The sequence below is a fragment of the Triticum urartu genome, chromosome 1A, assembly GCF_056163025.1.
Source record: "Triticum urartu cultivar PI428250 chromosome 1A, HENAU_Tu73, whole genome shotgun sequence".
Taxonomy (NCBI): Eukaryota; Viridiplantae; Streptophyta; class Magnoliopsida; order Poales; family Poaceae; genus Triticum; species Triticum urartu.
This window is the reverse complement of record NC_141873.1, coordinates 524947365-524973871: the sequence shown is the minus strand read 5'-3', so window position 1 is coordinate 524973871 and position 26507 is coordinate 524947365. Positions and strand designations below refer to the sequence as shown.

General features: G+C 44.7%; 1 protein-coding gene across 1 annotated transcript; it reads left to right on the top strand.

Moving 5' to 3' along the window:
- The first annotated feature begins 24743 nt into the window (after window positions 1–24743).
- LOC147992192 (uncharacterized) lies at window positions 24744–25328 on the top strand. Its single transcript, XM_087538959.1, has 2 exons — window positions 24744–24968; window positions 25086–25328. Exons 1-2 carry the CDS (start codon window positions 24744–24746, stop codon window positions 25326–25328), a joined length of 468 nt encoding a protein of 155 aa, XP_087395085.1.
- Window positions 25329–26507: the final 1179 nt, after the last annotated feature.

The following is a 26507-nucleotide window of genomic DNA, read 5'->3' as shown; positions in this document are numbered from 1 at the left end:
CGCAGGTTCTTCAGGCTGAGGAATTTCTAGTTCTTCCTCAGTGGCAATCTGCGTAGTTGGTTGTTCAGCAGCAGCAGTTTCTTCAGCGCTAGTGGCTAGAATTTCCTCATGGACAGATGCAGTGGGATGAGTTTCTTCATAGCCCATGTGAACAGTTTGTGTGGGGGACTGAGGAATTTGTTGTAGAGGGGTGAACATTGGAAAGTTTGGATGCTGACTTTCCTAGAATTCATCACTGATTACGGGTGTGGAGCAGCCAATGTCCACATCTTCATCTTCCATTTCTTCAACGCCAGCCTCTTCAGCTGTGAACTGAGGCATGGGCGAGGAGATGATAGGTGTTGAAGAGATCGCATCTACTTCAATTTCTTCATCCAACGGTTCAGAAGAAGCATCAGAAGGAGTTTCTTTATTAGATCCGCTGGGGATCACATATTCTTCATCAAAAGGAACAAGGTCCTTTGATGGCCTGGTTGAGATGGGAACAACATCAATCGGATGTGCAAATGAACTTGTCATAGGCTTCATTTTCTTCGGAGCTGAAGAATCTGAAGCAGCTGATGCTTTCCTTTTCTTCACTGCAGCACGCTCTGCAGCCTTGATCTTCTTCACATCTGATGCAGATGGAAGGATTGGAGTTGAAGTTGGTGCAGGAGCAGCTGAGGAATCTGGTTGATTTTCTTCAGGCACAACTGATGCAGTTGCCCTGATTTCTTCAGTTTCTTCAGGGGCACCACTAGTGGATGCCCTGGCAATTTCTTCGGTGGCTGGAATGCAGTCATCAGCCCTGGAACTCATATTTTCTTCAGCAGCCTGATTGACATCAGCGGTGCTGGCATGTTCTTCAGTTGGCTGAGCAGATGCTTCAGCCTGAGGAATTTCCTGTTGCGTTGGGGCAGCAACATTTGAAGTGAGCAGTTCAGTTATCTTTACAAATCTAACTTTGGCTCCTTGCCAATCAGCATAGTAGGCTTTGAAGTCATCGCTGAGGGTTTTGATTTCAGATTGGATTTTTACAAGTTCATCAGTTGTCATAGTGATAACGTTGTTCTTCAGATATTTCTCCTTTCTGTACTGGGCCTTCTTGATCTGCCTGGCCTGATCATATTTCCATTTCTCCTCTTGGATGAAATGAGTCAGCATGTGATTTTGACCAGGTGTCAGCTTGAAGTCAGGCATAGGAGTATTGGGTCCTTGTTCCAGAGATCAATGTAGTCGAGCATCAGCTTGGGATCGAAAAGCAGTGGCACAGGTGTGCCTTTGGCTCTAGCGGCCCTAACTTGTCTGTCTCTGATGATTTCTGCAAGTTCATCATCATCAGCTTCATCTTCTTCAGGTGGCTCTTGGAAGGCGACTTTTTTCTTCTGAGGACTTGGCCGAGGACCTCGTCCAGCAGTTGCCTTGGTCTTCAGCAGAGTGGGGCCAGATGAAGAATTTGGTGCAGCTGAGGAGCTTGCTGAGACACCAGAGGCAATGGAAATGCCTGCAGTCCTTTGGCACGAGGCCAGATGCGCAGGTGCTGAGGACTTTGTCGGAACAGCTGAGGACTTTGGAGGAAGTGCTGAGGATTTTGAAGGAGCAGCTTGAGGGATTGGTCGTGAGGACTTTGAAGAGTCTGGCCATGAGGGCGCAGCTGAGGAACTTGGCCGTGAGGGCACTGTTAGTGAAGCACTTGGCTTACGAGCAGGCTTCTTAGGCATGGATTTCCTCGGCTTGACAGAGGCCTCAGCAGAGGCAGCAGCAGCCGCAGAGTCTTCATTAAATATCCTCACTGCTTCTCTGGCTTGCTTGGCCAGCTTGGCTTGGTGCTTGGCCCATTCATTAGGATAGTCCTCACCGCGCTTGAGGCTGGTGGGATCAGCAATTTGGCCAGGTGCCAATGGAGCTCTTGGGCATGGAGGATTGAGTGCGAATTTCTTCATGTACTTAGGAGTGACATATCTGTACTCCCTCCATTCTCTTGCCCATCTCCTCTCTATCTTCTGAATGTGCACTTTACGCTCATTCTTGGTTTCCTCAGTAGGTGTGCAGTACCCAGCATATATGTCATCAGGGATTTCAAACGCTGTATTTACCTCAGGCCTCTTTCCTCCCTTCTGTGGCTTCTTACCGTCAGCCATTTTCTTCAGTTGAGGAATTTGAATAATTGAATTCTCTGAAGAAGTATGCAACTTTTCTTCGAGGAACGCTGCAAATGAGTTAAGTTGATGAGAACCTAGTGATTCAGTAGCGGACATGTGTACCTGTGAACAGAGTATAGTTGCAAGGAATTTGGAGAGGTCATATGCGTTCTCAGAAGGTTTTTCAAAAAAACAAGTTTGAGGAATTTGACCAGATGAGTCTTGAAGATTTTCACTAAGCGTTCTTTGTCTTAGGTTCCAGAGTTGTATAGATCGAAGATCCACACAATTGAGGAATCTTGAAGAAAAATGATGCTTAGAGAAACGAATCAAGAACAGATGACATGTGAGGTGTTTAGTGTGTGAAGATTTGAAGAATAAAACACCTTTGAAGATTTTGTAGAGAAACTTCGGATCAAAGTGGCAGTAAAAGTAACTTTTAATTACCCTGAATGAAGAACACGACGAACAGTGAGGTGAAACAGTGGAGTTCGTCGGTGTAGATCTTCCACGCCCTAACTTGGCGGAGGAAGACGTCTACGACGGCGGCGGAGGTGAAGATTTCCGCGGTCGGCGCGAGTACGACGATGACGAGGTCGAGGCAGTGAAGCTCTTCCTCACCGGCGACGATGGAGTAGCGGTGGCGCTAGGGTTTGGGAAGCTCGAGTGGGAGAGAGAGATCGAGCGGAGTAAAGGAAGTGAGGAAGGGATGAGGGGGTATTTATAGTAGCAGTGAAAAACTGTTCGCCCGAAGATTTGGGACAAACGTGCCCCTGACCCTTCTCCTTCGCACGACATGTGTCACCCACGTACTGTGTAGTGGAGATCGTGTAAGATCGTGGGTGAATTAAAAATTTATCGTGGGATGCGGAACGATTTGAGCGGCAAAACCGAAAATTTGGATAAGATTAGTTTTAAAGTTCCGTTCGCAATTTCTTCAGCTGACAAGGACACAGTGAAGATTTTGAACGAGTTTCAAGTAGAACGCACATGAAGAATTTGTGAACAGATTGGGTTGAGTATAGCATAGAGGGGAAGGGTCCGATCACATTCACTTGGCAGAAAACCAACTTGAAGAAATAGCAATAAGTGAATGCTGTAGAGGACATAAACTCATATATATATATATAGCCAATGAAGAAAAACAACGGAACCAGTGAAGACTATGCAAAGTTGAAGAATATGAATAATTTGAGGAATTTCAACTTTTGGTGGTGGCGTGACCCACCGTATAAGAATGATGATTTCAAGCACCGCGTACAATTATCGTAGGGTTCTGAGAATCAAATTCTTCATTAATTTCTTCACACTAAGAGTGTTATTCTTCATTGATTGAAGTAAAACGTTTCTTCATGTGTTGCACATCTAAGTCATCAATTTTGCATAAGTGTTAGGATGAGTGTCCTTTTCACAGAACATTCGAAGATTCTAGGATATTTAGCTCACACTGCAACTTGCTAAATCTCTTCTCATCCAAGGGCTTTGTGAAGATATCGGCTAGCTATTCTTCAGTCTTCACATGCTCAATAGAAATGTCGCCCTTCAACACATGATCACGAAGAAAATGATGATGAATCTGAATGTGCTTTGTCTTCGAGTGCTGAACTGGGTTGTGAGCAATCTTGATGGCACTCTCATTGTCACAGAAGAGAGGTACATTCTTCATATTGATGCCGTAGTCCTTGAGAGTTTGCTTCATCCATAGCAATTGGGCACAACAAGAACCAGCGGCAATGTACTCAGCTTCAGCAGTAGATAGTGATACGCCGTTCTGTTTCTTCAAGGACCAACAGACCAAAGATCGTCCGAGGAAATGACATGTACCAGATGTTGACTTGCGATCCACACGATCACCAGCATAGTCAGAGTCAGAATATCCAACAAGATCAAAAGCCGAGCCCTTGGGGTACCATAATCCAAGTGTTAGTGTGTGAGCTAGATATCGAAGAATATGCTTCACAGCCTTATGGTGTGATTGTTGGGGAATGTTGCAGAAAACAAAAATTTTCCTATGGTTTCACCAAGATCCATCTAGGAGTTCATCTAGCAACTAGTGATTAGATGCATCTACGTACCTTGTAGATCGCGAGCGGAAGCGTTCAAAGAACGGGGATGATGTAGTCGAACACGACGTGATTCAAATCACCGATGATCTTAGCACCGAACGGACGGTGCCTCCGCGTTCAACACACGTACGGAACGGATGACGTCTCCTCCTTTCTTGATCCAGCAAGGGGGAAGGAGAGGTTGATGAAGATCCAGCAACACGACGGCGTGGTGGTGGATGCAGGGCGTCACAGTAGCAGGGCTTCGCCTATACTACGAGAGAGAGACGTAACGGGGAGAGAGGGAGCACCAAAGGCTGAGGTATGAAGTCCTCCCTCTCCTCAACTATATATAGGAGGGCCAAGGGGGGGGTGCGCCTGCCTAGGAGATCCAATCTCCTAGGTGCGGCGGCCAGGGGAGGTTTCCCTCCCCCCCAAGGCACTCAGGGGTGCCTTCCACTAGTGGGACTCCTCCCCCATGGAAACCCTAGGCGCATGGGCCTATAGGGGCTGGTGCCCTTGGCCCATATAGGCCAAGGCGCACCCCCTACAGCCCATGTGGCCCCCCGGGACAGGTGGCCCCACCCGGTGGGCCCCCGGGACCCCTTCGGTGGTCCCGGTACAATACCGATAACCCCGAAACTTGTCCCGATGGCCGAAACAGCACTTCCTATATATAATTCTTTACCTCCGGACCATTCCGGAACTCCTCGTGACGTCCGGGATCTCATCCGGGACTCCGAACAACATTCGGGTTACTACATATACATATCTTCACAACCCTAGCATCACCGAACCTTAAGTGTGTAGACCCTACGGGTTCGGGAGACAAGCAGACATGACCGAGATGACTCTCCGGTCAATAACCAACAGCGGGATCTAGATACCCATGATGGCTCCCACATGCTCCACGATGATCTCATCGGATGAACCACGATGTCGAGGATTTAATCAACCCCGTATACAATTCCCTTTGTCAATCGGTATGTTACTTGCCCGAGACTCGATCGTTGATATCCTAATACCTTGTTCAGTCTCGTTACCGGCAAGTCACTTTACTCGTACCGTAATGCATGATCCCGTGATCAACCACTTGGTCACCTTGAGCTCATAATGATGATGTATTACCGAGTGGGCCCAGTGATACCTCTCCGTTATATGGAGTGACAAATCCCAGTCTCGATCCGTGTCAACCCAACAGATACTTTCGGAGATACCTGTAGTGCACCTTTATGGTCACCCAGTTACGTTGTGACGTTTGATACACCCAAAGCACTCCTACGGTATCCGGGAGTTACACAATCTCATGGTCAAAGGAAAAGATACTTGACATTGGAAAAGCTTAGCAAACGAACTACACGATCTTGTGCTATGCTGTCTTGTCCATCACATCATTCTCCTAATGATGTGATCCCGTTATCAATGACATCCAATGTCCATAGCCAGGAAACCATGACTATCTGTTGATCAACGAGCTAGTCAACTAGAGGCTTACTAGGGACATATTATGGTCTATGTATTCACACGTGTATTACGATTTCCGGATAATATAGTTATAGCATGAATAAAGACAATTATCATGAACAGAGAAATATAATAATAATGCTTTTATTATTGCCTCTAGGGCATATTTCCAACAGTCTCCCACTTGCACTAGAGTCAATAATCTTGTTACATTGTGATGAATCGAACACCCATGGAATTCTGGTGTTGATCATGTTTTGCCCTAGGGAGAGGTTTAGTCAGCGGATCTTCTATATTCAGGTCCGTATGTACTTTACAAATCTCTATGCCTCCATTTTGAACATTTTCACGAATGGAGTTGAAGCGACGCTTTATGTGCCTTGTCTTCTTGTGAAACCTGGGCTCCTTGGCAAGTGCAATAGCTCCAGTGTTGTCACAAAAGAGTTTGATTGGCCCCGACGCATTGGGTATGACTCCTAGGTCGGTGATGAACTCCTTCACCCATATTGCTTCATGTGCTGCCTCCGAGGCTGCCATGTACTCCGCTTCACATGTAGATCCCTCCACGACGCTCTGCTTGCAGCTGCACCAGCTCACTGCTCCACCATTCAACATATACACGTATCCAGTTTGTGACTTAGAGTCATCCAGATCTGTGTCGAAGCTAGCGTCGACGTAACCCTTTACGACCAGCTCTTCGTCACCTCCATAAACGAGAAACATTTCCTTAGTCCTTTTCAGGTACTTCAGGATATTCTTGACCGCTGTCCAGTGTTCCTTGCCGGGATTACTTTGGTACCTTCCTACCAAACTTACGGCAAGGTTTACATCAGGTCTGGTACACAGCATGGCATACATAATAGAACCTATGGCTGAGGCAAAGGGGATGACACTCATCTCTTCTATATCTTCTGCCGTGGTCGGGCATTGAGCCGAGCTCAATCTCACACCTTGCAAAACAGGCAAGAACCCTTTCTTGGACTGATCCATTTTGAACTTCTTCAAAATCTTATCAAGGTATGTGCTTTGTGAAAGACCTTTGAGGCGTCTTGATCTATCTCTACAGATCTTGATGCCTAATATATAAGCAGCTTCTCCAAGGTCCTTCATTGAAAAACTCTTATTCAAGTAGGCCTTGATGCTGTCCAAGAGTTCTATATCATTTCCCATCAAAAGTATGTCATCTACATATAGTATGAGAAATGCTACAGAGCTCCCACTCACTTTCTTGTAAACGCAGGCTTCTCCATGAGTCTGCGTAAACCCAAACGCTTTGATCATCTCATCAAAGCGAATGTTCCAACTCCGAGATGCTTGCACCAGCCCATAAATCGAGCGTTGGAGCTTGCACACCTTGTCAGCATTCTTAGGATGGACAAAACCTTCCGGCTGCATCATATACAATTCTTCCTTAAGGAAACCATTAAGGAAAGCCGTTTTGACGTCCATTTGCCATATTTCATAATCGTAGAATGCGGCAATTGCTAACATGATCGGACGGACTTCAGCTTCGCCACCGGTGAGAAAGTCTCATCGTAGTCAACCCCTTGAACTTGTCGATAACCCTTAGCGACAAGCCTAGCTTTATAGTTGGTCACATTACCATCCGCGTCTGTCTTCTTCTTAAAGATCCATTTATTTTCTATGGCTCGCCGTTCAACGGGCAAGTCAGTCAAAGTCCATACTTCGTTTTCATACATGGATCCTATCTCGGATTTCATGGCTTCCAGCCATTTGTCGGAATCCGGAACCGCCATCGCTTCTTCATAGTTCGAAGGTTCACCATTGTCTAACAACATGATTTCCAAGACAGGGTTGCCGTACCACTCTGGTGCGGAACGTGTCCTTGTGGACCTTCGAATTTCAGTAGGAGCTTGATCAGAAGTATCTTGATCATTATCATTAACTTCCTCTCTAGTCGGTGCAGGCACCTCAGGAACATTTTCTTGAGTTGCGCCATTTTCCGGTTCAAGAGGCAATACTTCATCAAGTTCTACTTTCCTCCCACTTACTTCTTTTGAGAGAAACTCTTTCTCCAGAAAGAGTCCGTCTTTGGCAACAAAGATCTTGCCTTCGGATCTTAGGTAGAAGGTATACCCAATAGTTTCTTTAGGGTATCCTATGAAGACGAATTTTTCCGACTTGGGTTCGAGCTTTTCAGGTTGAAGTTTCTTGACATAAGCATCGCATCCCCAAATTTTTAGAAATGACAGCTTAGGTTTCTTCCCAAACCATAATTCATACGGTGTCGTCTCAACAGATTTCGACGGAGCCCTATTTAAAGTGAATGCGGCAGTCTCTAAAGCATAGCCCCAAAAAGATAGCGGTAAATCGGTAAGAGACATCATAGATCGCACCATATCTAATAGAGTGCGATTACGACGTTCGGACACACCGTTACCCTGAGGTGTTCCAGGCGGCGTGAGTTGTGAAACTATTCCACATTTTCTTAAGTGTGTGCCAAATTCGTGACTCAAGTATTCTCCTCCACGATCTGATCGTAGAAACTTGATTTTCCTGTCACGTTGATTTTCAACCTCACTCTGAAATTCCTTGAACTTTTCAAAGGTTTCAGACTTGTGTTTCATTAAGTAGACATACCCATATCTACTCAAGTCATCAGTGAGGGTGAGAACATAATGATAGCCACCGCGAGCCTCAACACTCATTGGACCGCACACATCAGTATGTATGATTTCCAATAAATTGGTTGCTCGCTCCATTGTTCCTGAGTACGGAGTCTTGGTCATTTTTCCCATGAGGCATGGTTCGCACGTGTCAAATGATTCATAATCAAGAGACTCTAAAAGTCCATCTGCATGGAGCTTCTTCATGCGTTTGACACCTATGTGACCAAGGCGGCAGTGCCACAAGTATGTGGTATTATCAACCTTACATCTTTTGGTACTCACACTATGAACATGTGTAGTAATACGCTCGAGATTCATTAAGAATAAACCATTGACTATCGGAGCATGACCATAAAACATATCTCTCATATAAATAGAACAACCATTATTCTCGGATTTAAATGAGTAGCTATCTCGTATTAAACGAGATCCTGATACAATGTTCATGCTCAAACATGGCACTAAATAACAATTATTGAGGTTTATAACTAATCCCGTAGGTAAATGTAGAGGCAGCGTGCCGACGGCGATCACATCGACCTTGGAACCATTCCCGACGCGCATCGTCACCTCGTCCTTCTCCAGTTTGCGTTTATTCCGCAGCTCCTGCGGTGAGTTCCAAATATGAGCAACGGCACCGGTATCAAATACCCAGGAGTTACTACGAGTACTGGTAAGGTACACATCAATTATATGTATATCAAATATACCTTTGGTGTTGCCGGCCTTCTTGTCCGCTAAGTATTTGGGGCAGTTCCGCTTCCAGTGACCCTTCCCTTTGCAATAAAAGCACTCTGTCTCAGGCTTGGGTCCATTCTTTGACTTCTTCCCAGCAGCTTGCTTGCCGGGCGCAGCAACTTCCTTGCCGTCCTTCTTGAAGTTCTTTTTACCCTTGCCCTTCTTGAACTTAGTGGTTTTATTCATCATCAACACTTGATGTTCCTTCTTGACTTCTACCTCTGCTGATTTCAGCATAGCAAATACTTCAGGAATGGTCTTTACCATTCCCTGCATATTGAAGTTCATCACAAAGCTCTTGTAGCTTGGTGGAAGCGACTGGAGGATTCTGTCAATGACCGCGTCATCTGGGAGATTAACTCCCAGCTGAGTCAAGCGGTTATGTAACCCAGACATAGTGAGTATGTGCTCACTGACAGAACTATTTTCCTCCATCTTACAGCTGAAGAAGTTATCGGATACTTCATATCTCTCGATCCGGGCATGAGCTTGAAAAACCATTTTTAGCTCTTCGAACATCTCATATGCTCCATGTCTCTCAAAACGCTTTTGGAGCCCCGGTTCTAAGCTGTAAAGCATGCCGCACTGAACGAGGGAGTAGTCATCAGTACGTGTCTGCCAAGCGTTCATAGCGTCTTGGTTCTGTGGGATGGGTGGATCACCTAGCGGTGCTTGTAGGACATAATCTTTCTTGGCAGCTATGAGGATGATCCTCAGGTTCCGGACCCAGTCCGTATAGTTGCTGCCATCGTCTTTCAGCTTGGTTTTCTCTAGGAACGCGTTGAAATTGAATACAACGTTGGCCATTTGATCTTCAGGACATATTGCAAAGATTTTAGACTAAGTTCATGATAATTAAGTTCATCTAATCAAATTATTAATGAACTCCCACTCAGATTAGACATCCCTCTAGTCATCTAAGTATTACATGATCCGAGTGAACTAGGCCGTGTCCGATCATCACGTGAGACGGACTAGTCAACGTCGGTGAACATCTTCATGTTGATCGTATCTTCTATACGACTCATGCTCGACCTTTAGGTCTTCTGTGTTCCGAGGCCATCTCTGTACATGCTAGGCTCGTCAAGTTAACCCTAAGAGTTTTTGCATGTGTAAAACTGTCTTACACCCGTTGTATGTGAACGTAAGGATCTATCACACCCGATCATCACGGCGTGCTTCGAAACGACGAACTGTAGCAACGGTGCACAGTTAGGGGAGAACACTTCTTGAAATTGTTGTAAGGGATCATCTTATTTACTACCGTCGTTTTAAGTAAACAAGATGCAAAACATGATAAACATCACATGCAATCAAATAATAATAGTGACATGATATGGCCAATATCACATAGCTCCTTTGATCTCCATCTTGGGGCTCCATGATCATCCTGTCACCGTCATACTCATCGACATGTAAGTCGTGATTCCTATTACAAGAACATGATCAATCTCATACATCACATATATCATTCATCACATCCTTTTGGCCATATCACATCACATAGCATACCCTGCAAAAACAAGTTAGACGTCCTCTAATTGTTGTTTGCATGTTTTACGTGGCTGCTATGGGTTGCTAGCAAGAACGATTCTTACCTACGCAAAGACCACAACGTGATATGCCAATTGCTATTTACCCTTCATAAGGACCCTTTTCATCGAATCCGATCCGACTAAAGTAGGAGAGACAGACACCCGCTAGCCACCTTATGCAAGTAGTGCATGTCAGTCGGTGGAAGCTGTCTCACGTAAGAGTACGTGTAAGGTCGGTCCGGGCCGCTTCATGCTACGATGCCGCCGAATCAAGATAGGACTAGTAACGGCAAGCATATTGAACAAAATCAACGCCCACAACTACTTTGTGTTCTACTTGTGCAAGAGAACTACACATAGACCTAGCTCATGATGCCACTGTTGGGGAACGTTGCAGAAAACAAAAATTTTCCTACAGTTTCACCAAGATCCATCTAGGAGTTCATCTAGCAAAGAGTGATTAGATGCATCTACGTTCCTTGTAGATCGCGAGCGGAAGCGTTCAAAGAACGGGGATGATGTAGTTGAACACGACGTGATTCAAATCACCGATGATCTTAGCACCGAACGGACGGTGCCTCCGCGTTCAACACACGTACGGAACGGATGACGTCTCCTCCTTTCTTGATCCAGCAAGGGGGAAGGAGAGGTTGATGAAGATCCAGCAACACGACGGCGTGGTGGTGGATGCAGGGCGTCACAGTAGCAGGGCTTCGCCTATACTACGAGAGAGAGACGTAATGGGGAGAGAGGGAGCACCAAAGGCTGAGGTATGAAGTCCTCCCTCTCCTCAACTATATATAGGAGGGCCAAGGGGGGGTGCGCCTGCCTAGGAGATCCAATCTCCTAGGTGCGGCAGCCAGGGGAGGTTTCCCTCCCCGCCAAGGCACTCAAGGGTGCCTTCCACTAGTGGGACTCCTCCCCCATGGAAACCCTAGGCGCATGGGCCTATAGGGGCTGGTGCCCTTGGCCCATATAGGCCAAGGCACACCCCCTACAGCCCATGTGGCCCCCTGGGACAGGTGGCCCCACCCGGTGGGCCCCCGGGACCCCTCCGGTGGTCCCGGTACAATACCGATAACCCCGAAACTTGTCCCGTTGGCCGAAACAGCACTTCCTATATATAATTCTTTACCTCCGGTCCATTCCGGAACTCCTCGTGACGTCCGGGATCTCATCCAGGACTCCGAACAACATTCGGGTTACTGCATATACATATCTTCACAACCCTAGCGTCACCGAACCTTAAGTGTGTAGACCCTACGGGTTCGGGAGACAAGCAGACATGACCGAGATGACTCTCCGGTCAATAACCAACAGCGGGATCTGGATACCCATGATGGCTCCCACATGCTCCACGATGATCTCATCGGATGAACCACGATGTCGAGGATTTAATCAACCCCGTATACAATTCCCTTTGTCAATCGGTATGTTACTTGCCCGAGACTCAATCGTTGGTATCCCAATACCTTGTTCAGTCTCGTTACCGGCAAGTCACTTTACTCGTACCGTAATGCATGATCCCGTGATCAACCACTTGGTCACCTTGAGCTCATAATGATGATGTATTACCGAGTGGGCCCAGTGATACCTCTCCGTTATATGGAGTGACAAATCCCAGTCTCGATCCGTGTCAACCCAACAGATACTTTCGGAGATACCTGTAGTGCACCTTTATGGTCACCCAGTTACGTTGTGACGTTTGATACACCCAAAGCACTCCTACGGTATCCGGGAGTTACACGATCTCATGGTCAAAGGAAAAGATACTTGACATTGGAAAAGCTTAGCAAACGAACTACACGATCTTGTGCTATGCTTAGGATTAGGTCTTGTCCATCACATCATTCTCCTAATGATGTGATCCCGTTATCAATGACATCCAATGTCCATAGCCAGGAAACCATGACTATCTGTTGATCAACGAGCTAGTCAACTAGAGGCTTACTAGGGACATATTATGGTCTATGTATTCACACGTGTATTACGATTTCCGGATAATACAGTTATAGCATGAATAAAGACAATTATCATGAACAGAGAAATATAATAATAATGCTTTTATTATTGCCTCTAGGGCATATTTCCAACAGTGATTCCTTCGGTGCAGCTTGAAATCGGGCACACATGCAAACACTAAGCATTATATCTGGCCTAGATGCACATAAGTATAATAAGGAACCTATCATGGAGCGGTATACCTTATGATTGAAGTCAATACCATTTTCATCAGTGCACAGATGGCCATTTGTGGGCATAGGAATTTTGACGCCTTTGCAATCTTGCATGCCAAACTTCCTCAGTACATCCTTGAGGTATTTCTCCAGAGATATGAATATGCCATTGTGTTGTTGATGAATTTGAAGACCTAAGAAAAATTTCAACTCTCCCATACTAGACATTTGATATTCTTCACTCATCATATAGGCAAATTCATCACTATAATGTTGGTCAGTACAGCCAAAGATAATATCATCAACATATAGTTGGCACACAAACAATTCACCATCATAAGATTTAGTGAAAAGAGTAGGGTCGAGTGAACCGGGTTTGAAGCCTTTCTTCATGAAGAGTTCCTTCAAAGTATCATACCAAGCCCGTGGGGCCTGTTTGAGGCCATACAGGGCCTTGTTGAGTCTGAAGACTTTGTCAGGATTCTTTGGATCTTCAAAACCTGGGGGTTGAGCAACATATACTTCTTCCTCAAGCTTACCATTGAGGAATGCACTTTTCACATCCATTTGATATAGAGTGATATCATGATGGTTAGCATAAGCAAGTAATATGTGAATAGCCTCAAGTCTAGCAACAAGTGCAAAAGTTTCATCGAAATCAATTCCTTCAACCTGTGTGTAGCCTTGAGCTACAAGCCGTTCCTTATTCCTCACAACAAGGCCATTTTCATCTTGCTTGTTGCGGTAGATCCACTTTGTGCCGATGATATTGTGCTTGCGAGGATCTGGATGTTTGACCAGTTCCTAGACATTGTTGAGCTCGAACTGATGTAATTCTTCTTACATGGCCTGAATCCACTCAGGCTCCAAAAATGCTTCATCTACCTTAGTGGGATCTGTAATAGAGACAAAAGCATACTGCCCACAAAAGTTAGACAAATGTGAAGCTTTTGAGCGTGTGAAAGGACCTGGCGCTTTGATGTCATTGATGATCTTTTCAACTTGCACTTCTTTTGCAATGCGAGGATGAGCTGGTTGTCGTTGAAGAGTTTGATCAGCATTTTCTTCAGCACCATTTTCTTCAGGTGCATTAGCTCGATGTTCTTCATGTTCTGGAATGAATTCTTCAGCAGATTCTTCAGTAGGAATAACATCCTCAGTAGCCTTGAACTTGATAGTTTCCTCAAGTGCTGGTTCATCTATCACAGTAGGTAGGTGCTCTCTTTGCGAGCCATTAGTTTCATCGAACCACACGTCTACAGTTTCAACAACTTTGTGAAGAACGTTGTTGAATACTCTGTAGGTGTGCGAGTCCTTTCCGTAACTAAGCATAAAACCTTCATGTGCTTTTGGTGCAAATTTTGAGTTGTGATGAGGATTTCTAATCCAACATTTAGCACCGAAGACTTTGAAATAACTTACATTGGGTTTCTTATCAGTGAGGAGTTCATAGGCAGTCTTTTTGAAGAATTTGTGAAGATATACTCTGTTGATGATGTGGCACGCAGTATTAATTGCCTCAGTCCAGAAACGACAAGGCGTTTTGTATTCATCAAGCATAGTGCGAGCCATCTCAGCAAGAGTCCTGTTCTTGCGCTCCACGACGCCATTCTGCTGAGGAGTGTAAGGACCAGATAACTCATGAGTAATACCAAGTTCATCAAGATATTCATCGAGACCAGAATTCTTGAACTCAGTGCCATTGTCACTTCTGATGTGCTTGATCTTCACACCATAGTTGGTTGAAGCCCTCGAGGAAAATCGTTTGAAGACTTCCTGCACTTCATGTTTGTAATTAACAAGGTGTACCCATGTGTAACGAGAATAATCATCAACAATAACAAAGCCATATTGAGATGCTTCATTTGAGATAGCAGAATAATGATTAGGACCAAAGAGATCCATGTGAAGCAATTCAAATGGGCGAGTGGTGGTCATGATAGTCTTCGCTGGATGCTTGGCCTTGGTCATCTTCCCATCTTCACAGGCTCCGCATAGGTGATCCTTGAGGAATTTGACATTCTCGATGCCAATGACATGCTTCTTCTTCGCAAGCGTGTGCAAATTCCTCATGCCTGCATGACCAAGTCGTCGATGCCAGAGCCAACCTTCTGAAGCTTTTGCAAGTAAGCACACGGCTGGTTGTGGTCCTGTAGAGAAATCAACAATATATAGGTCTCCTCTCCTAAAGCCTTCAAAGACTTTGGAATTGTCAGCTTCCATAACCACAACACAACGGTACTTGCCGAAGACAACAACCATATCAAGATCACAAAGCATTGAGACAGACATAAGGTTGTATCCTTAAGGACTCAACAAGCTTGACTTTGTCCATGTGTCGATCCTTTGTAATCGCAACCTTACCTAGACCAAATACCTGACTATTGCCTTTGTAAGCAAAGATGATATGCTTCAGATGCGACGGAGATAATGGAGCGTCCATCAATAGATTCTTGTCACCAGTCATTTGGTTTGTACATCCACTATCGAGGACCCACTCAGTGGCTTTGGGTTGATCATCCTGCAGATGAATTAGTGCAGCTTACAACCTCATATACTTCATTAGTGAAGAATATGACATCAATTCATCAGATCAATTTCATCAAGTAAAAGAACTGATAAAGCAAAATGAGGACGTGAGAAATGAAAGTTCATTTCTTCATGGTTAGCCTGCGTCCTTTCAGGCAAGCTCAGGTCTCTAGCAAATTCTTCAGATGATTATGTGCGTCTGGAGACCTGACCCTGCAGAAGAGATTAGTTCATTTTCTTCACCACCCACATCTGAAGGGGTGGCAAAGAGTTCATCATTCTGCGAGCTCCATACGAGAAGGATGGCATAGAAGCCAGTCCATTTCGTTTCACATAAGAGGGGTTAGAGTAAGCATAAGAGTAAGCAGAGAAATTCTTCGAGGACTTATGGACATAATGATTTGAATAATAATTCACATATCCATAAACCTTAGATCTTCCCTGTGAAACAGACGGGTTAGCACGATGATGTTCATATGAGGACTTTGATCCATATGAGAAATTTGGTCCGTATGAGGACTTAAATCCATATGAAGAATTTGGTCCATATGAAGAATTTGATCTGGGGTTCCTATTCTTCATAGGTGGCGTCATGATGACACTCACCTGAAGATTTTCAAGGCATCTTTTGGGAACCCAGATTTTCTTCACAGGGGAGCCGTTCCTGCAATTAGTGCCAACATATCTAGCAAATACTTCACCATTCTAATTTTTGAACAGTTTATAGTTGGAGTCAATTGACTCATCATCAGAATGAGGAGATTCACATGCAAATCCTGATAAGTTAGATGGATCAACTGGAGGTCCCTTTGCAGCAACCCATGTAGTTTTGGGGTACTGCTCAGGCTTCCAATATGTACCATCAGCATTGATTTTCCTCTCAAAGGCGATACCCTCTTTCCTAGGGTTGCTGTTGAGGATCTGCTTTTTAAGCACATCACACAGAGCCTGATGCCCTTTGAGGCTTTTGTACATGCCCGTCGTGTACAATTTCTTCAGCCCTGCATCGTCAGTGATACTAGCAATGTCCTCAGATGAGGAATTAGTGATAGCAGAGGCATGTGAGGAATTTGAAACATTAGCAACATTTGAACATTCAGGTGAAGAATTAGCAGATTCACGTTCAATGCACTTCAAGCATGGAGGAACAAATTCTTCCTGAGATGCGCTGATTTGTTGAGCAAGAAATGAATCGCGCCCCTTCTAAAGATCTTCATAACTCACTCTTAGCTTCTCAAGGTCTTGCTTTCTTTGAAGAAATTCATAAGAAAGCTTCTCATGATCCGATAAGAGAGTGTTATGATGACTTTGAAGTTTGTCAAGCTTGGACTGAAGTCTCTAAAGATTTTCAGTCAACGTTTCAGTGCGATCCATTTCTTCATCCAACATATCATCACTTTTATTTAGCATGTTTTGGACCTTTTCTAAAGCCCTTTGTTGTTTTATAGCAATCTTAGCAAGTTTAGAATAGCTGGGCTTAAGGTTTTCATCAGATTCATTCTCACTTGATTCAGAGGAGGTATATTTGAGTACCTTGGCACCCTTTGTCATGAAGCAATAGGTGGGAGCGTAGTCATCATCCCATTCATCAGCCTTATTGGTGAGGTCATTTTACTCAATGTTGAAGATAGACTTGCTGATGAATGCAGTAGCGAGAGCAAGGCTCGCCACTCCGGATTCAGACTCCTCTGATGACTCCTGTTCCTCATTTTCTTTAGATTCAGCCTCAGAGTCCATTTCCTTGCCAATGAATGCCCTGGCCTTCTTGGAGCTGCTCTTCTTGTGATATGAAGGCTTTGAGGATTTTGATGATGAGGATTTTGTGGATTTCTTCTTTTTCTTTGCATCATCAGAACTGTAATCCTTGTATTTCTTCTTCTTTGATTCCTTTTCCCACTGAGGACAATCTTGAATGAAATGTCCAGGTTTCTTGCACTTGTGATAGAGCCTCTTCTTGTAGTCACTGGATGAGGAATCATTGCTCCTTGAGGATCTTCCAGGGCGACCATGTCTTGAGAACTTTTGGAACTTCTTCACGAGCAGAGCCAGATCATGGCTCAGTTCTTCAGGATCACCAAGGCCGCTACCAGAGTCTTCATCTTCGGACTCAGATACTGCCTTGGCCTTCAGTGCATGTGTTCTGCCATAGCTTGAACCATAGAGATCTCTCTTTTCAGCAAGTTGGAACTCATGAGTATTTAGCCTCTCGAGAATATCAGCGGGATCAAGTGACTTGTAATCAGCACGCTCTTGTATCATCAATGCTAGAGTGTCAAATGAGGAATCAAGCAATCTCAGTAATTTCTTCACCACCTCATGGTCGGTGATGTCAGTGGCACCAAGTGCTTGAAGCTCATTTGAGATGTCAGTGAGGCGATCGAAGGTTTGTTGAACATTTTCATTGTCGAGTCTTTTGAAGCGGTTGAAGAGATTGCAAAGAACATCAACTCGAGAGTCACGCTGAGTTGAGACTCCTTCATTCACTTTGGACAACCTGTCCCAGATAAGCTTCGCTGTTTCCAAAGCCCTCACTCTGCCATACTGTCCTTTGCTCAGATGGCTACATATGATATTCTTCGCTTGAGAGTCGAGTTGCTTGAATCTCTTCACATCGGCAGCATTCAGAGAAGGTGTGACTGAGGGAACACCATTTACCACAACATACCAGAGATCGTTATCAATTGCTTCAAGATGCATTCGCATCTTATTCTTCCAATAGGGGTAGTCCATCCCATCGAAGGTAGGACACCCAGCAGAGACCTTGATCATACCTGTGGTCGACATAACTAAAACTCCAGGCGGTTAAACCAAAATCACACAGAACAAGGGAGTACCTTGCTCTGATACCAATTGAAAGTGCGTTATATTGACTAGAGGGGGGGGTGAATAGGCGATTTTTATGAAATTCTTCACTGAGGAATTTTCCGGTGAGGAAATTCCTTAGTGAAGAACTACTAGCAGCGGAATAAGTACTCAAAAGTAAACACAACAGAATAGAAGCCTAGTCATCATGATGAAATGAAGACAGGCACAGAGTACAGGAAGCGTAATCACATGATAACACAGGATGAAGACAAACAGACTGAAGAAATTGAACTGAGGAAATTGAGAAAGTCTTTAGTCAAAGTCTTCGAACACAGATATGAACAAACATACATCACAGTTATGAGGAAATGAAAGAGTTGAGGAAATAGAACCAGTAAGCTAGGTGAAGACAATGATTTGGTAGACCAGTTCCAACTGGTGTCTCAGTTGTACGTCTGGTTGGAGCGGCTGAGTATTTAAACTCGAGGACACACAGTCCCGGACACCCAGTCAAGGACACTTAGTCCAAGACACCCAGTCCTCACCGTATTATCCTTGAACTAAGGTCACACAGACCTCGTCTAATCATTCGTGGTAAGTCTTCAGGCGACTTCCAAACCTTCACAAACTTGGTCACCCAGCGATCCACAATTCCTGTTGGATGCTCTAGACCATGACGCCTAACTGTCTGGAAGAAGCACAGTCTTCAAAGGTAACAAGCGTCGGATCCACTCAGGATCAATCTCTTCAGTGATGCTCAATCACTTGGGGTTTGTAGGAGTTTGGGTTTTGGGTTTTTGGTTTTTCCTCACTTGATGATTTTCGCTCAAAGTCCTCGGAGGATGGGTTGCTCTCAAATGACAAGTGTCAGTTTCTCTCAGAGCAGCCAACCAGCTAGTGGTTGTAGGGGGCGGCTATTTATAGCCTAGGGAGCAGCCCGACATGATAAGACATAAATGCCCTTCAACGATATGACCGTTAGGTGGATAGATATTTTGGAACAGCTGGCGCATAGCACAGCAACGGTCGGAATTTTGAGTAGCAAAATCCTCAGGGCTATCATGTTCCTCACTGTGTAGGCAATCCACACTGGCGAATTCCTAACTCCTCAGTCAGGACAAATTCCTCAGAGACCAGGAGAACTTCGTCTCTGTCACTGAAGAAATTGACTGATCTGTAAGAGATTTCCAATGGCTTCACTCGAAGGGATTGGTAGGTGTAGGATTTTGAGTTGCGCATCACATGGAAATTTTTCCTTAGTATTTCCTCGACCGCCCTTAACAATACGGTGTTTCCTATGACTCAAGAAAGAGAAAAACAAAACTATGAAAACGAAAGTCTTCAAGATTTATATTCCTCGCATGAATATCAAGTCTTCACGGACACACCAATTTCTTCACTTTCAAAGTCTTCATGAAAGTCTTCAGAAATACCAAAATCTTCACTCGAAGATATTCATTTTTAGGGGTCAACTTTTCCTGTAAATATCAAGCTCCTCATAGACTTATAGACCTGTGTACACTCACACACGCATTAGTCCCTTAACCTATAAGTCTTCAATACACCAAAACCACTAAGGGGCACTAGATGCACTTACAATAGATGACTATGCTTAAAAATCAAACCATAATATCTGGATATGTATAAATAAATAGCCATAAATTCCTAATCCTACTTCACGGCATGTAATCATTGATTTGATGCCAAATTTGTTTTACTATTTGTATAGATGCTGTCTGACGATGTGGACATCGAGGATGAAGATGTCCAAAGGAGGTACAAGAGGCAAATCCTGAGGGAGCTTTATGCGCGAATGCATAACATGCGTATTAGGAACTGGAACGACGACTATCGATGCACATTTGGCGACCACAAGCTTCATGGGGCGTATCTAAGTGTTCTGCCGCATGCAAGAGGACGGGCTATTGGTTCCTTCAAGCAGAAGTATTCTTGCAGGGTGGCGCATGTCGCATACGCCGAGTACCTGGAGAAGCTTCAGGATCGTGCCGGCATGTGAGATGAGATGTGGGATGGATCGAACTATGTACGCTTGAGTATGCTTAATGACGGCTGAACTATGTACTTATGGTTGAACTATGCTTACGTACGTGTATGCTTATTATCTATGTCTGAGTATGTTTAATCTATATTTACTTATGTCTAACCGTGGGATATAGATGCAACCAGTTCGGTTGATGGAATCTACCACCGTCTTGGTTTATTGGTACCCTTTGTAATTTGTGTTAAATTTAGACCAAAGGTTTAACTAATAAAATGTTAATGCAGGTCAGCAAAAAATATATCATTGGATGGGTATTTGAGCATAGTGTTCAATGATATTACTTTTGGTGACATGCATAAACATTTATTAGTTAAATATTTGGTCAAAATTACAAAGGGGGACCAATGAACCAGGACGGAGGTAGTACGTCAATCACACACGGTTTCCAAAATTGGAACTGTGTGCAATGCCTTTCATTTTGTCTGTTGTGTCAATCACACACGGTTCGCTCTAGCAAACCGTCGCCTCCAAATTTTTTTGTGGGATAGAAAACCCTCACCACCCAATTCAAAAAAGAAAACCCGCACCATCCCCATGTCACAAAAACCCTCACCCCGCCCGCTACCCCCTCTGGCCCCCATTCACACCTGCACAAGCTCCTCCGCATCTCTGCCATGGCACCGCCTATCGCGGCGGTAAACACTTAGCTCGACGTCTACCGCCGCCGCCAGGCTGCCGGTAAAGCCCACCGCATTTCGCCACTTCCGCTTGCCGCCACCTATCGCCATCGACTTTCTCGATGCTGCTCGCGGTCGACCCAGCTCCGCTCGGTTGGGGAATCTGCCGTACTGAGGGTTCTTTCTCATGGATGAAAAGGTAACTAATTTAATGAGATATTATGTCATCTCTTATCCCAGTTCATCTGCCTCCTTTAATCACACGGCGGAAATCGCCGTGAATTCATTTTTATTCGAGCTGTTTTGAGGGTTTTCTTTCATTCATAGAATGTATAGTGCGCCGACACATCAGGACTTTGCGACCTTCGCCAGAGATTCCATCTCACCGTACCAGATAACTTGAGGACGCGCACGGTATGTTCAATCTCACCCTAAATCGGTTGGCATGTCCTACTTTCCTGAACATATTCTAAATATTGCTACATTTAGATAAAAGGTGCCACATGCACCATATACGTCAAAGGGGATTTCCCCCTCTTCTTTCTATATTAGGCAAATTAATGATGTATTGTTTTTTCGATTACTCTCATATTTCCATGACATCATGTTTACCCTATCTGTTTAATTATAGATTTTTGTCCTTCGATTTCAACTGCTGTACAGTTCATTCAATTTGGGCCCATATTTGCATGTTACCATATTTTCTTTAACAATCCTACCATTTTCTGCAGCGCATCCCTTGCTATGCAACAGATTATGTAGTGCACAATCTTTCCGCTTACATAGATCAAGACTGCACGAATATCATACTACACACAAACCATGGATTTGCAATTGTTGCTACTGTAAGACTTGATGAATGTGGTGACTCCTATTTTGGCACTGGCTTTTGGAAAGAAATTTCTAAGTTTTATATACTGAAAGCTGGCACTAAAATTGCACTGCACATAAAAGGGCCTGGTCATGAGATATATGCTAACTTCCCTGATAAAATCATCAGTCCAGACTTTGTTCGAAGTAAGTTTTCTTTTCAACTATCTGCATGTTGACTTACCCAACAATGTCAAATGAATTGTGTAGTATTTGAGCAACCAACTGTTATTCCCTTTTCTTACTATTCCTACCTAATAACTTCTAGTTACCAATACACTTTTCTATTGCCCTTTTTTAACTAAATATTCCATGTACTGCCATTTCTATCAGAAAGCGCCGCTGACAAGGAGACTCCGGAGGTGGAGAACGGGGCTGCCAACAAGCGGAGGCGGGGCGAGCTAGAACCGCAAGGGACTCCAGCAGGCCTAGACTTCATCAGCAGCCTCCCCGATGATATGTTGACAGTCATCATCTCCCTCCTCCCATTCAAATATGGGGCACAGACAACCGTCCTTTCCCGGCGGTGGAGCCTCCCTATGGAAGTCCAGCCCTCTCGACCTCATCGGCACCCACGAGCATGGCTATCGCAAAAGCTTGGATGTATTCTCCAAGATCCTTGGCAGTCACCTTGGCCCAACTAGAGGCCTTAGAATGGGCAAGTTCCGTTCCAACAGCAAGGACCGAGCCAAGCATGATGACTGGTTCCGATCCCCCACCCTAGATCAGCTTGAGGAGCTCACTTTTGATGATGGGAATATGCGGTCGCTGCCAACGTCCGCACTCTGCCTCGCGCCCACGCTGCACGTCGCCAAGTTCAGGAACTGCCATCCTCCCTTAATGACGCGCCTGCTCTTATTCTACCATGACTGAAGCACCTTGAGCTCGTCGACGTATGCCTCTCAAAGGGTGACATGGAGCGCCTGCTCCGTGGCTGTACTGCACTCCAGTAGCTTCGTCTTCAGGTGATCAATGGGTTGAGTACCTTCCACATCACCTCCATGACTCTGGGACTATTTATGTGTGTTGCTGGTGTGGCAGGAAGACATCACAAGATGTGTACCATGGTATGGTCACTAAGGACACACCTGCACTTGAGAGATTACTTGTAGTTGATCAAGAAGGTCCAACAAGAATCAATGTCATTTCTGCGCTGAAATTGATAGTAGTGGGCTACTCGTTCGACAAATAGTCCGAACTTGTTATTGGATCCACACCCGTTCAGGTACAACAGCCGCCTTCTACCTCTCCTTATACAAATTAACATTATTTCTAATTTTGAAGATGTTTGTTCGTCTATCATTCAGAAAATGATTCCGACAAGCTTGACCCCGAAACAGCGCACAGTGAAGATCTTGGCACTAGAATCTATCAGCCCCAACCTGGAGCAAGTTGTCAGTTTCCTGAGATGCTTTCCGTGCCTGGAGAAGCTATATATCGAGGTGCTGTTCCTTTCCTATTAAATGTTAACCATAAGTGAGTTCAATTTGTGACACCTTTTTCCAAGTTAACAATGACAATGTACTACGATTTCTGAAGGATTCTTTTAGAGGATTTTAGTACATACATGTTCCACCCCCCATATGGTTACAATCAATAAGCATTTCTCCTTTGGATTCATATGTACTAGTTTTCTTAGGGAACTTTTCATCCACCCAAACCTCTTGTGAAGAAGGCTACATTTTTCTAGAATGTAATAAAATGCCCATATTAATCATGTCAGATCGAAGATGGCATGTTAGTGCATTTACAAATCGTGCAAACCAAATAGGCCTGTAGTAATGTTCAAAACTACATGTAGGCACTAACACATTTTCTTCTTTTGCAGATAAGATTAGGCCTAGTGGTGGATAATGTGATACAATATAACAATCATGTCGAATGCCTAGATCTGCATCTCTCAGAAATTATTTTGAACTCCTACCGAGGTACCTTACCGGAGATTATATTTGCCAGGTTATTTGTTCTTAGAGCAAGGGTGCTGAAGGAAATGAGGTTTGCCCTACATTTATTTCGCAAAAATGAATGGTTTGTTGATCATCGCCGGCACCTGCGGCAGAATGGAATAGGTTCCAAAAATGCTGAATTTCATTTTGGAACTTCAGATGACAGAGTAATCAGAAGTCATCGTGTCAACCCCATACATGACTTCTCAGTGGCTGACCCCTTTGCAAAAATTGTGAGGTTTCAAAACCAGATTTAGAAGTGGTAATATTAGTTTGAACCTCTTCGATATCCATGTTCAGCGGATCAGCGCGAGTGTTTGTGGCTGATGAGCTGAATTTCATTTCTAATATCAGTTTGAACCTTGTAATCTTTGAATTTGAGACATATAACTCTGGAATTTGAACCTTGTAATATTTCGAGCTTTTGTGGTACAATCATTGAAATGTCATCGTACGAGACTCGTATATTGGTAGCACTATTTGACCTTAATATGCAGTGGTCTTAGATTTTATTAACCATTCTCGAATCTGTTTACCTTGTCGATCTCACAACACACGATTTGTATAGCTAACTCGACTGCGATCTTCGACATTATTGCACACAGTTGGTTTCTTCCACTGTGTGCCCTATAGAGCGCAGAATTAATTATCACACTTGAGTGTCCATCATCAACCTTCTGTGTAACTTTGACCTTATCACCCACGGGTAAACTTACGACCGAAGTCGTTCCACGCACTTCGTTTTTACAAAGCCTTTTGCCAATAAACGCCCATGATTTGTCCCTCTTCTAGCCGACGCGTGGCCAAACTAGCCGGGCGGGAACCTTGCACGGTAGCGCAGGAACAAGCTCACCGATGATACATTTGGCGCCTCTTCGAGCCCATGCGTGTGGTGCGGTGTTGTGAAGCGTGCATTGGAATCCTCCACTATGAATGTCGTGACAAGACGTGATGATTACAGGCCGGCCGGCCCCCATTTATTACAGCGGCCAACCTTTCTATCGTGCGCCACCATTGCAAGCAGCACACCCACCACGAGAAATTCTTAGAGGGTATCCTACGCGGCTCAAATGGCGCTTCGAGCGGCTGCCGATGACGAGCAGCAGTTCGCCATGCGTGCCATGGTGGACACCCACATAAGGTTCATGGACCTCTCGGTGGTGTACACCAATGACCCAGTCTGGGTGGAGCACTCCATCCACATCATGGAGCCATTGCTTGCTGAGGAGAAGTACAAGGTGGTCGGGTTCGACCTCGAGTACACCCGCAGTCGTGCCGGGTCTCATCCGAAGGTCGCCGTTGCCCAGATGTGCGTGCGCTACCAAGTCCTCGTCTACCAGTACTGCCTGGCCTCAAGGCCTGGCGAGCGTTTTGCTAGGTTTGTCAATAGCCCGCAGTACATGTTTGCTATAGTCGACATCACCAATGATGTAAAGGCGCTCGAGTATTCGGGCATCGCCTACCAGAATCTTGTCAACATCCAGGGCCAATACAAGATCTAGGGCAGCAAGGAGCATGAGAAGGACTCACTGGTTCACCTCGCCAAGGCCATCATCGACGCCTACTACAGAGACATGAAGGATTCGTGCAACAAGGACAAGCGTGCCTGCCACTCGGCCTGGATTGAGAAACTCGACGAAGCTCACGTCGTGTACACGGCCAAGGAGGCATACACGAGCTACGACATGTACATGCAGATCATTGACATGTGGAAGTGCCTCCTTCCCCAAAACGGCCAGGGATCCAGTCGGAAGCATAGCAATGGCAAGCGTCGTCGCAACAATAAGTAGATGATTAGATCCTCGTTTCTCCTACTTCTGTATGCATGTAATTGCTTACTTTGGTGTGTGGAAATGTTATGTGTGTAGTCACTTTGTTTAATTGTATGCTTAATTTGGTTATGCAATGTTGTCTTTTTAGGTATATATGTTGATGCTCTGTAGACAGAGCGTAGATGTTGTGCGGACAAAGAAAATCACATCTCACATGGACTAAACAATGGAACCCGTCGGTGATGTTTTCATCAATCACTCACAATTGTATACCAGCAATTGTTTGCTCACAACACACACGGCTTGTTTGCAGTGATCGTCTATGTTGTTATCGGTCTTCGCACATGTTTCCGATTACAGACCTGTTTGCCGCGTATCACACACATCTTGTTAAGTTGAACCATTTCTGTTCTCATGTCTCAACGCAAACAGTTCATCCGAGTGAACCACATGCCGTATATCGCACACACCTTTGATCTGGCTGACCGTTTCTTTTGTGTTACCTAATCAAAAACAGTTCATCCGAGTTAACGGTATGCTGTATATCGCACACACCTTCATCTGGCTGCCCGTTTCTTTTGTTCCTCCTCATCACAAACAGTTAATTGAGCTGAACCGTATGCCCTGCATCACACACGCAACTAAAATCTGATCCGTGTTTGATGCATCCTCCATCGCAAAGTTTTTGCACCTTTTTGACGGTTTTTTACACCACCGTTTGCGATTATGGCATCAGACACAGTTTCGTCGAAGGGTCTTTGATCGTAGTGTCACGTTAGCAGCATCCTGCAGTAGTGAGTCTTCCCCCTGGCCAGCCTCTAGTGCCCATATTATGGTATATAAGGTTATTTGCCCTAGAAAAAAAATAAGGAGAGGACTTTCGGTACAGAGCGTCGCCATCTTGAGGTAGAACTTGGGCAGGAGCACTTTTGCTCTCCGACGAAGCGATTCCGCTGGGGATACTTCCCTCCGGGAGGGGGAAATCGAAGGCATCATCATCACCAATGACCTTCTCATCTTGGGAGGGACAATCTTCATCAACATCTTCAACAACACCATCTCATCTCAAAACCCTAGTTCATCTCTTGTGTTCAATCTTTGCATCAAGTCTCAGATTGGTACATGCGGGTGACTAGTAGTGTTGATTACATCTCGTAGTTGATGCTAGATGGTTTATTTGGTGAAAGATTATATGTT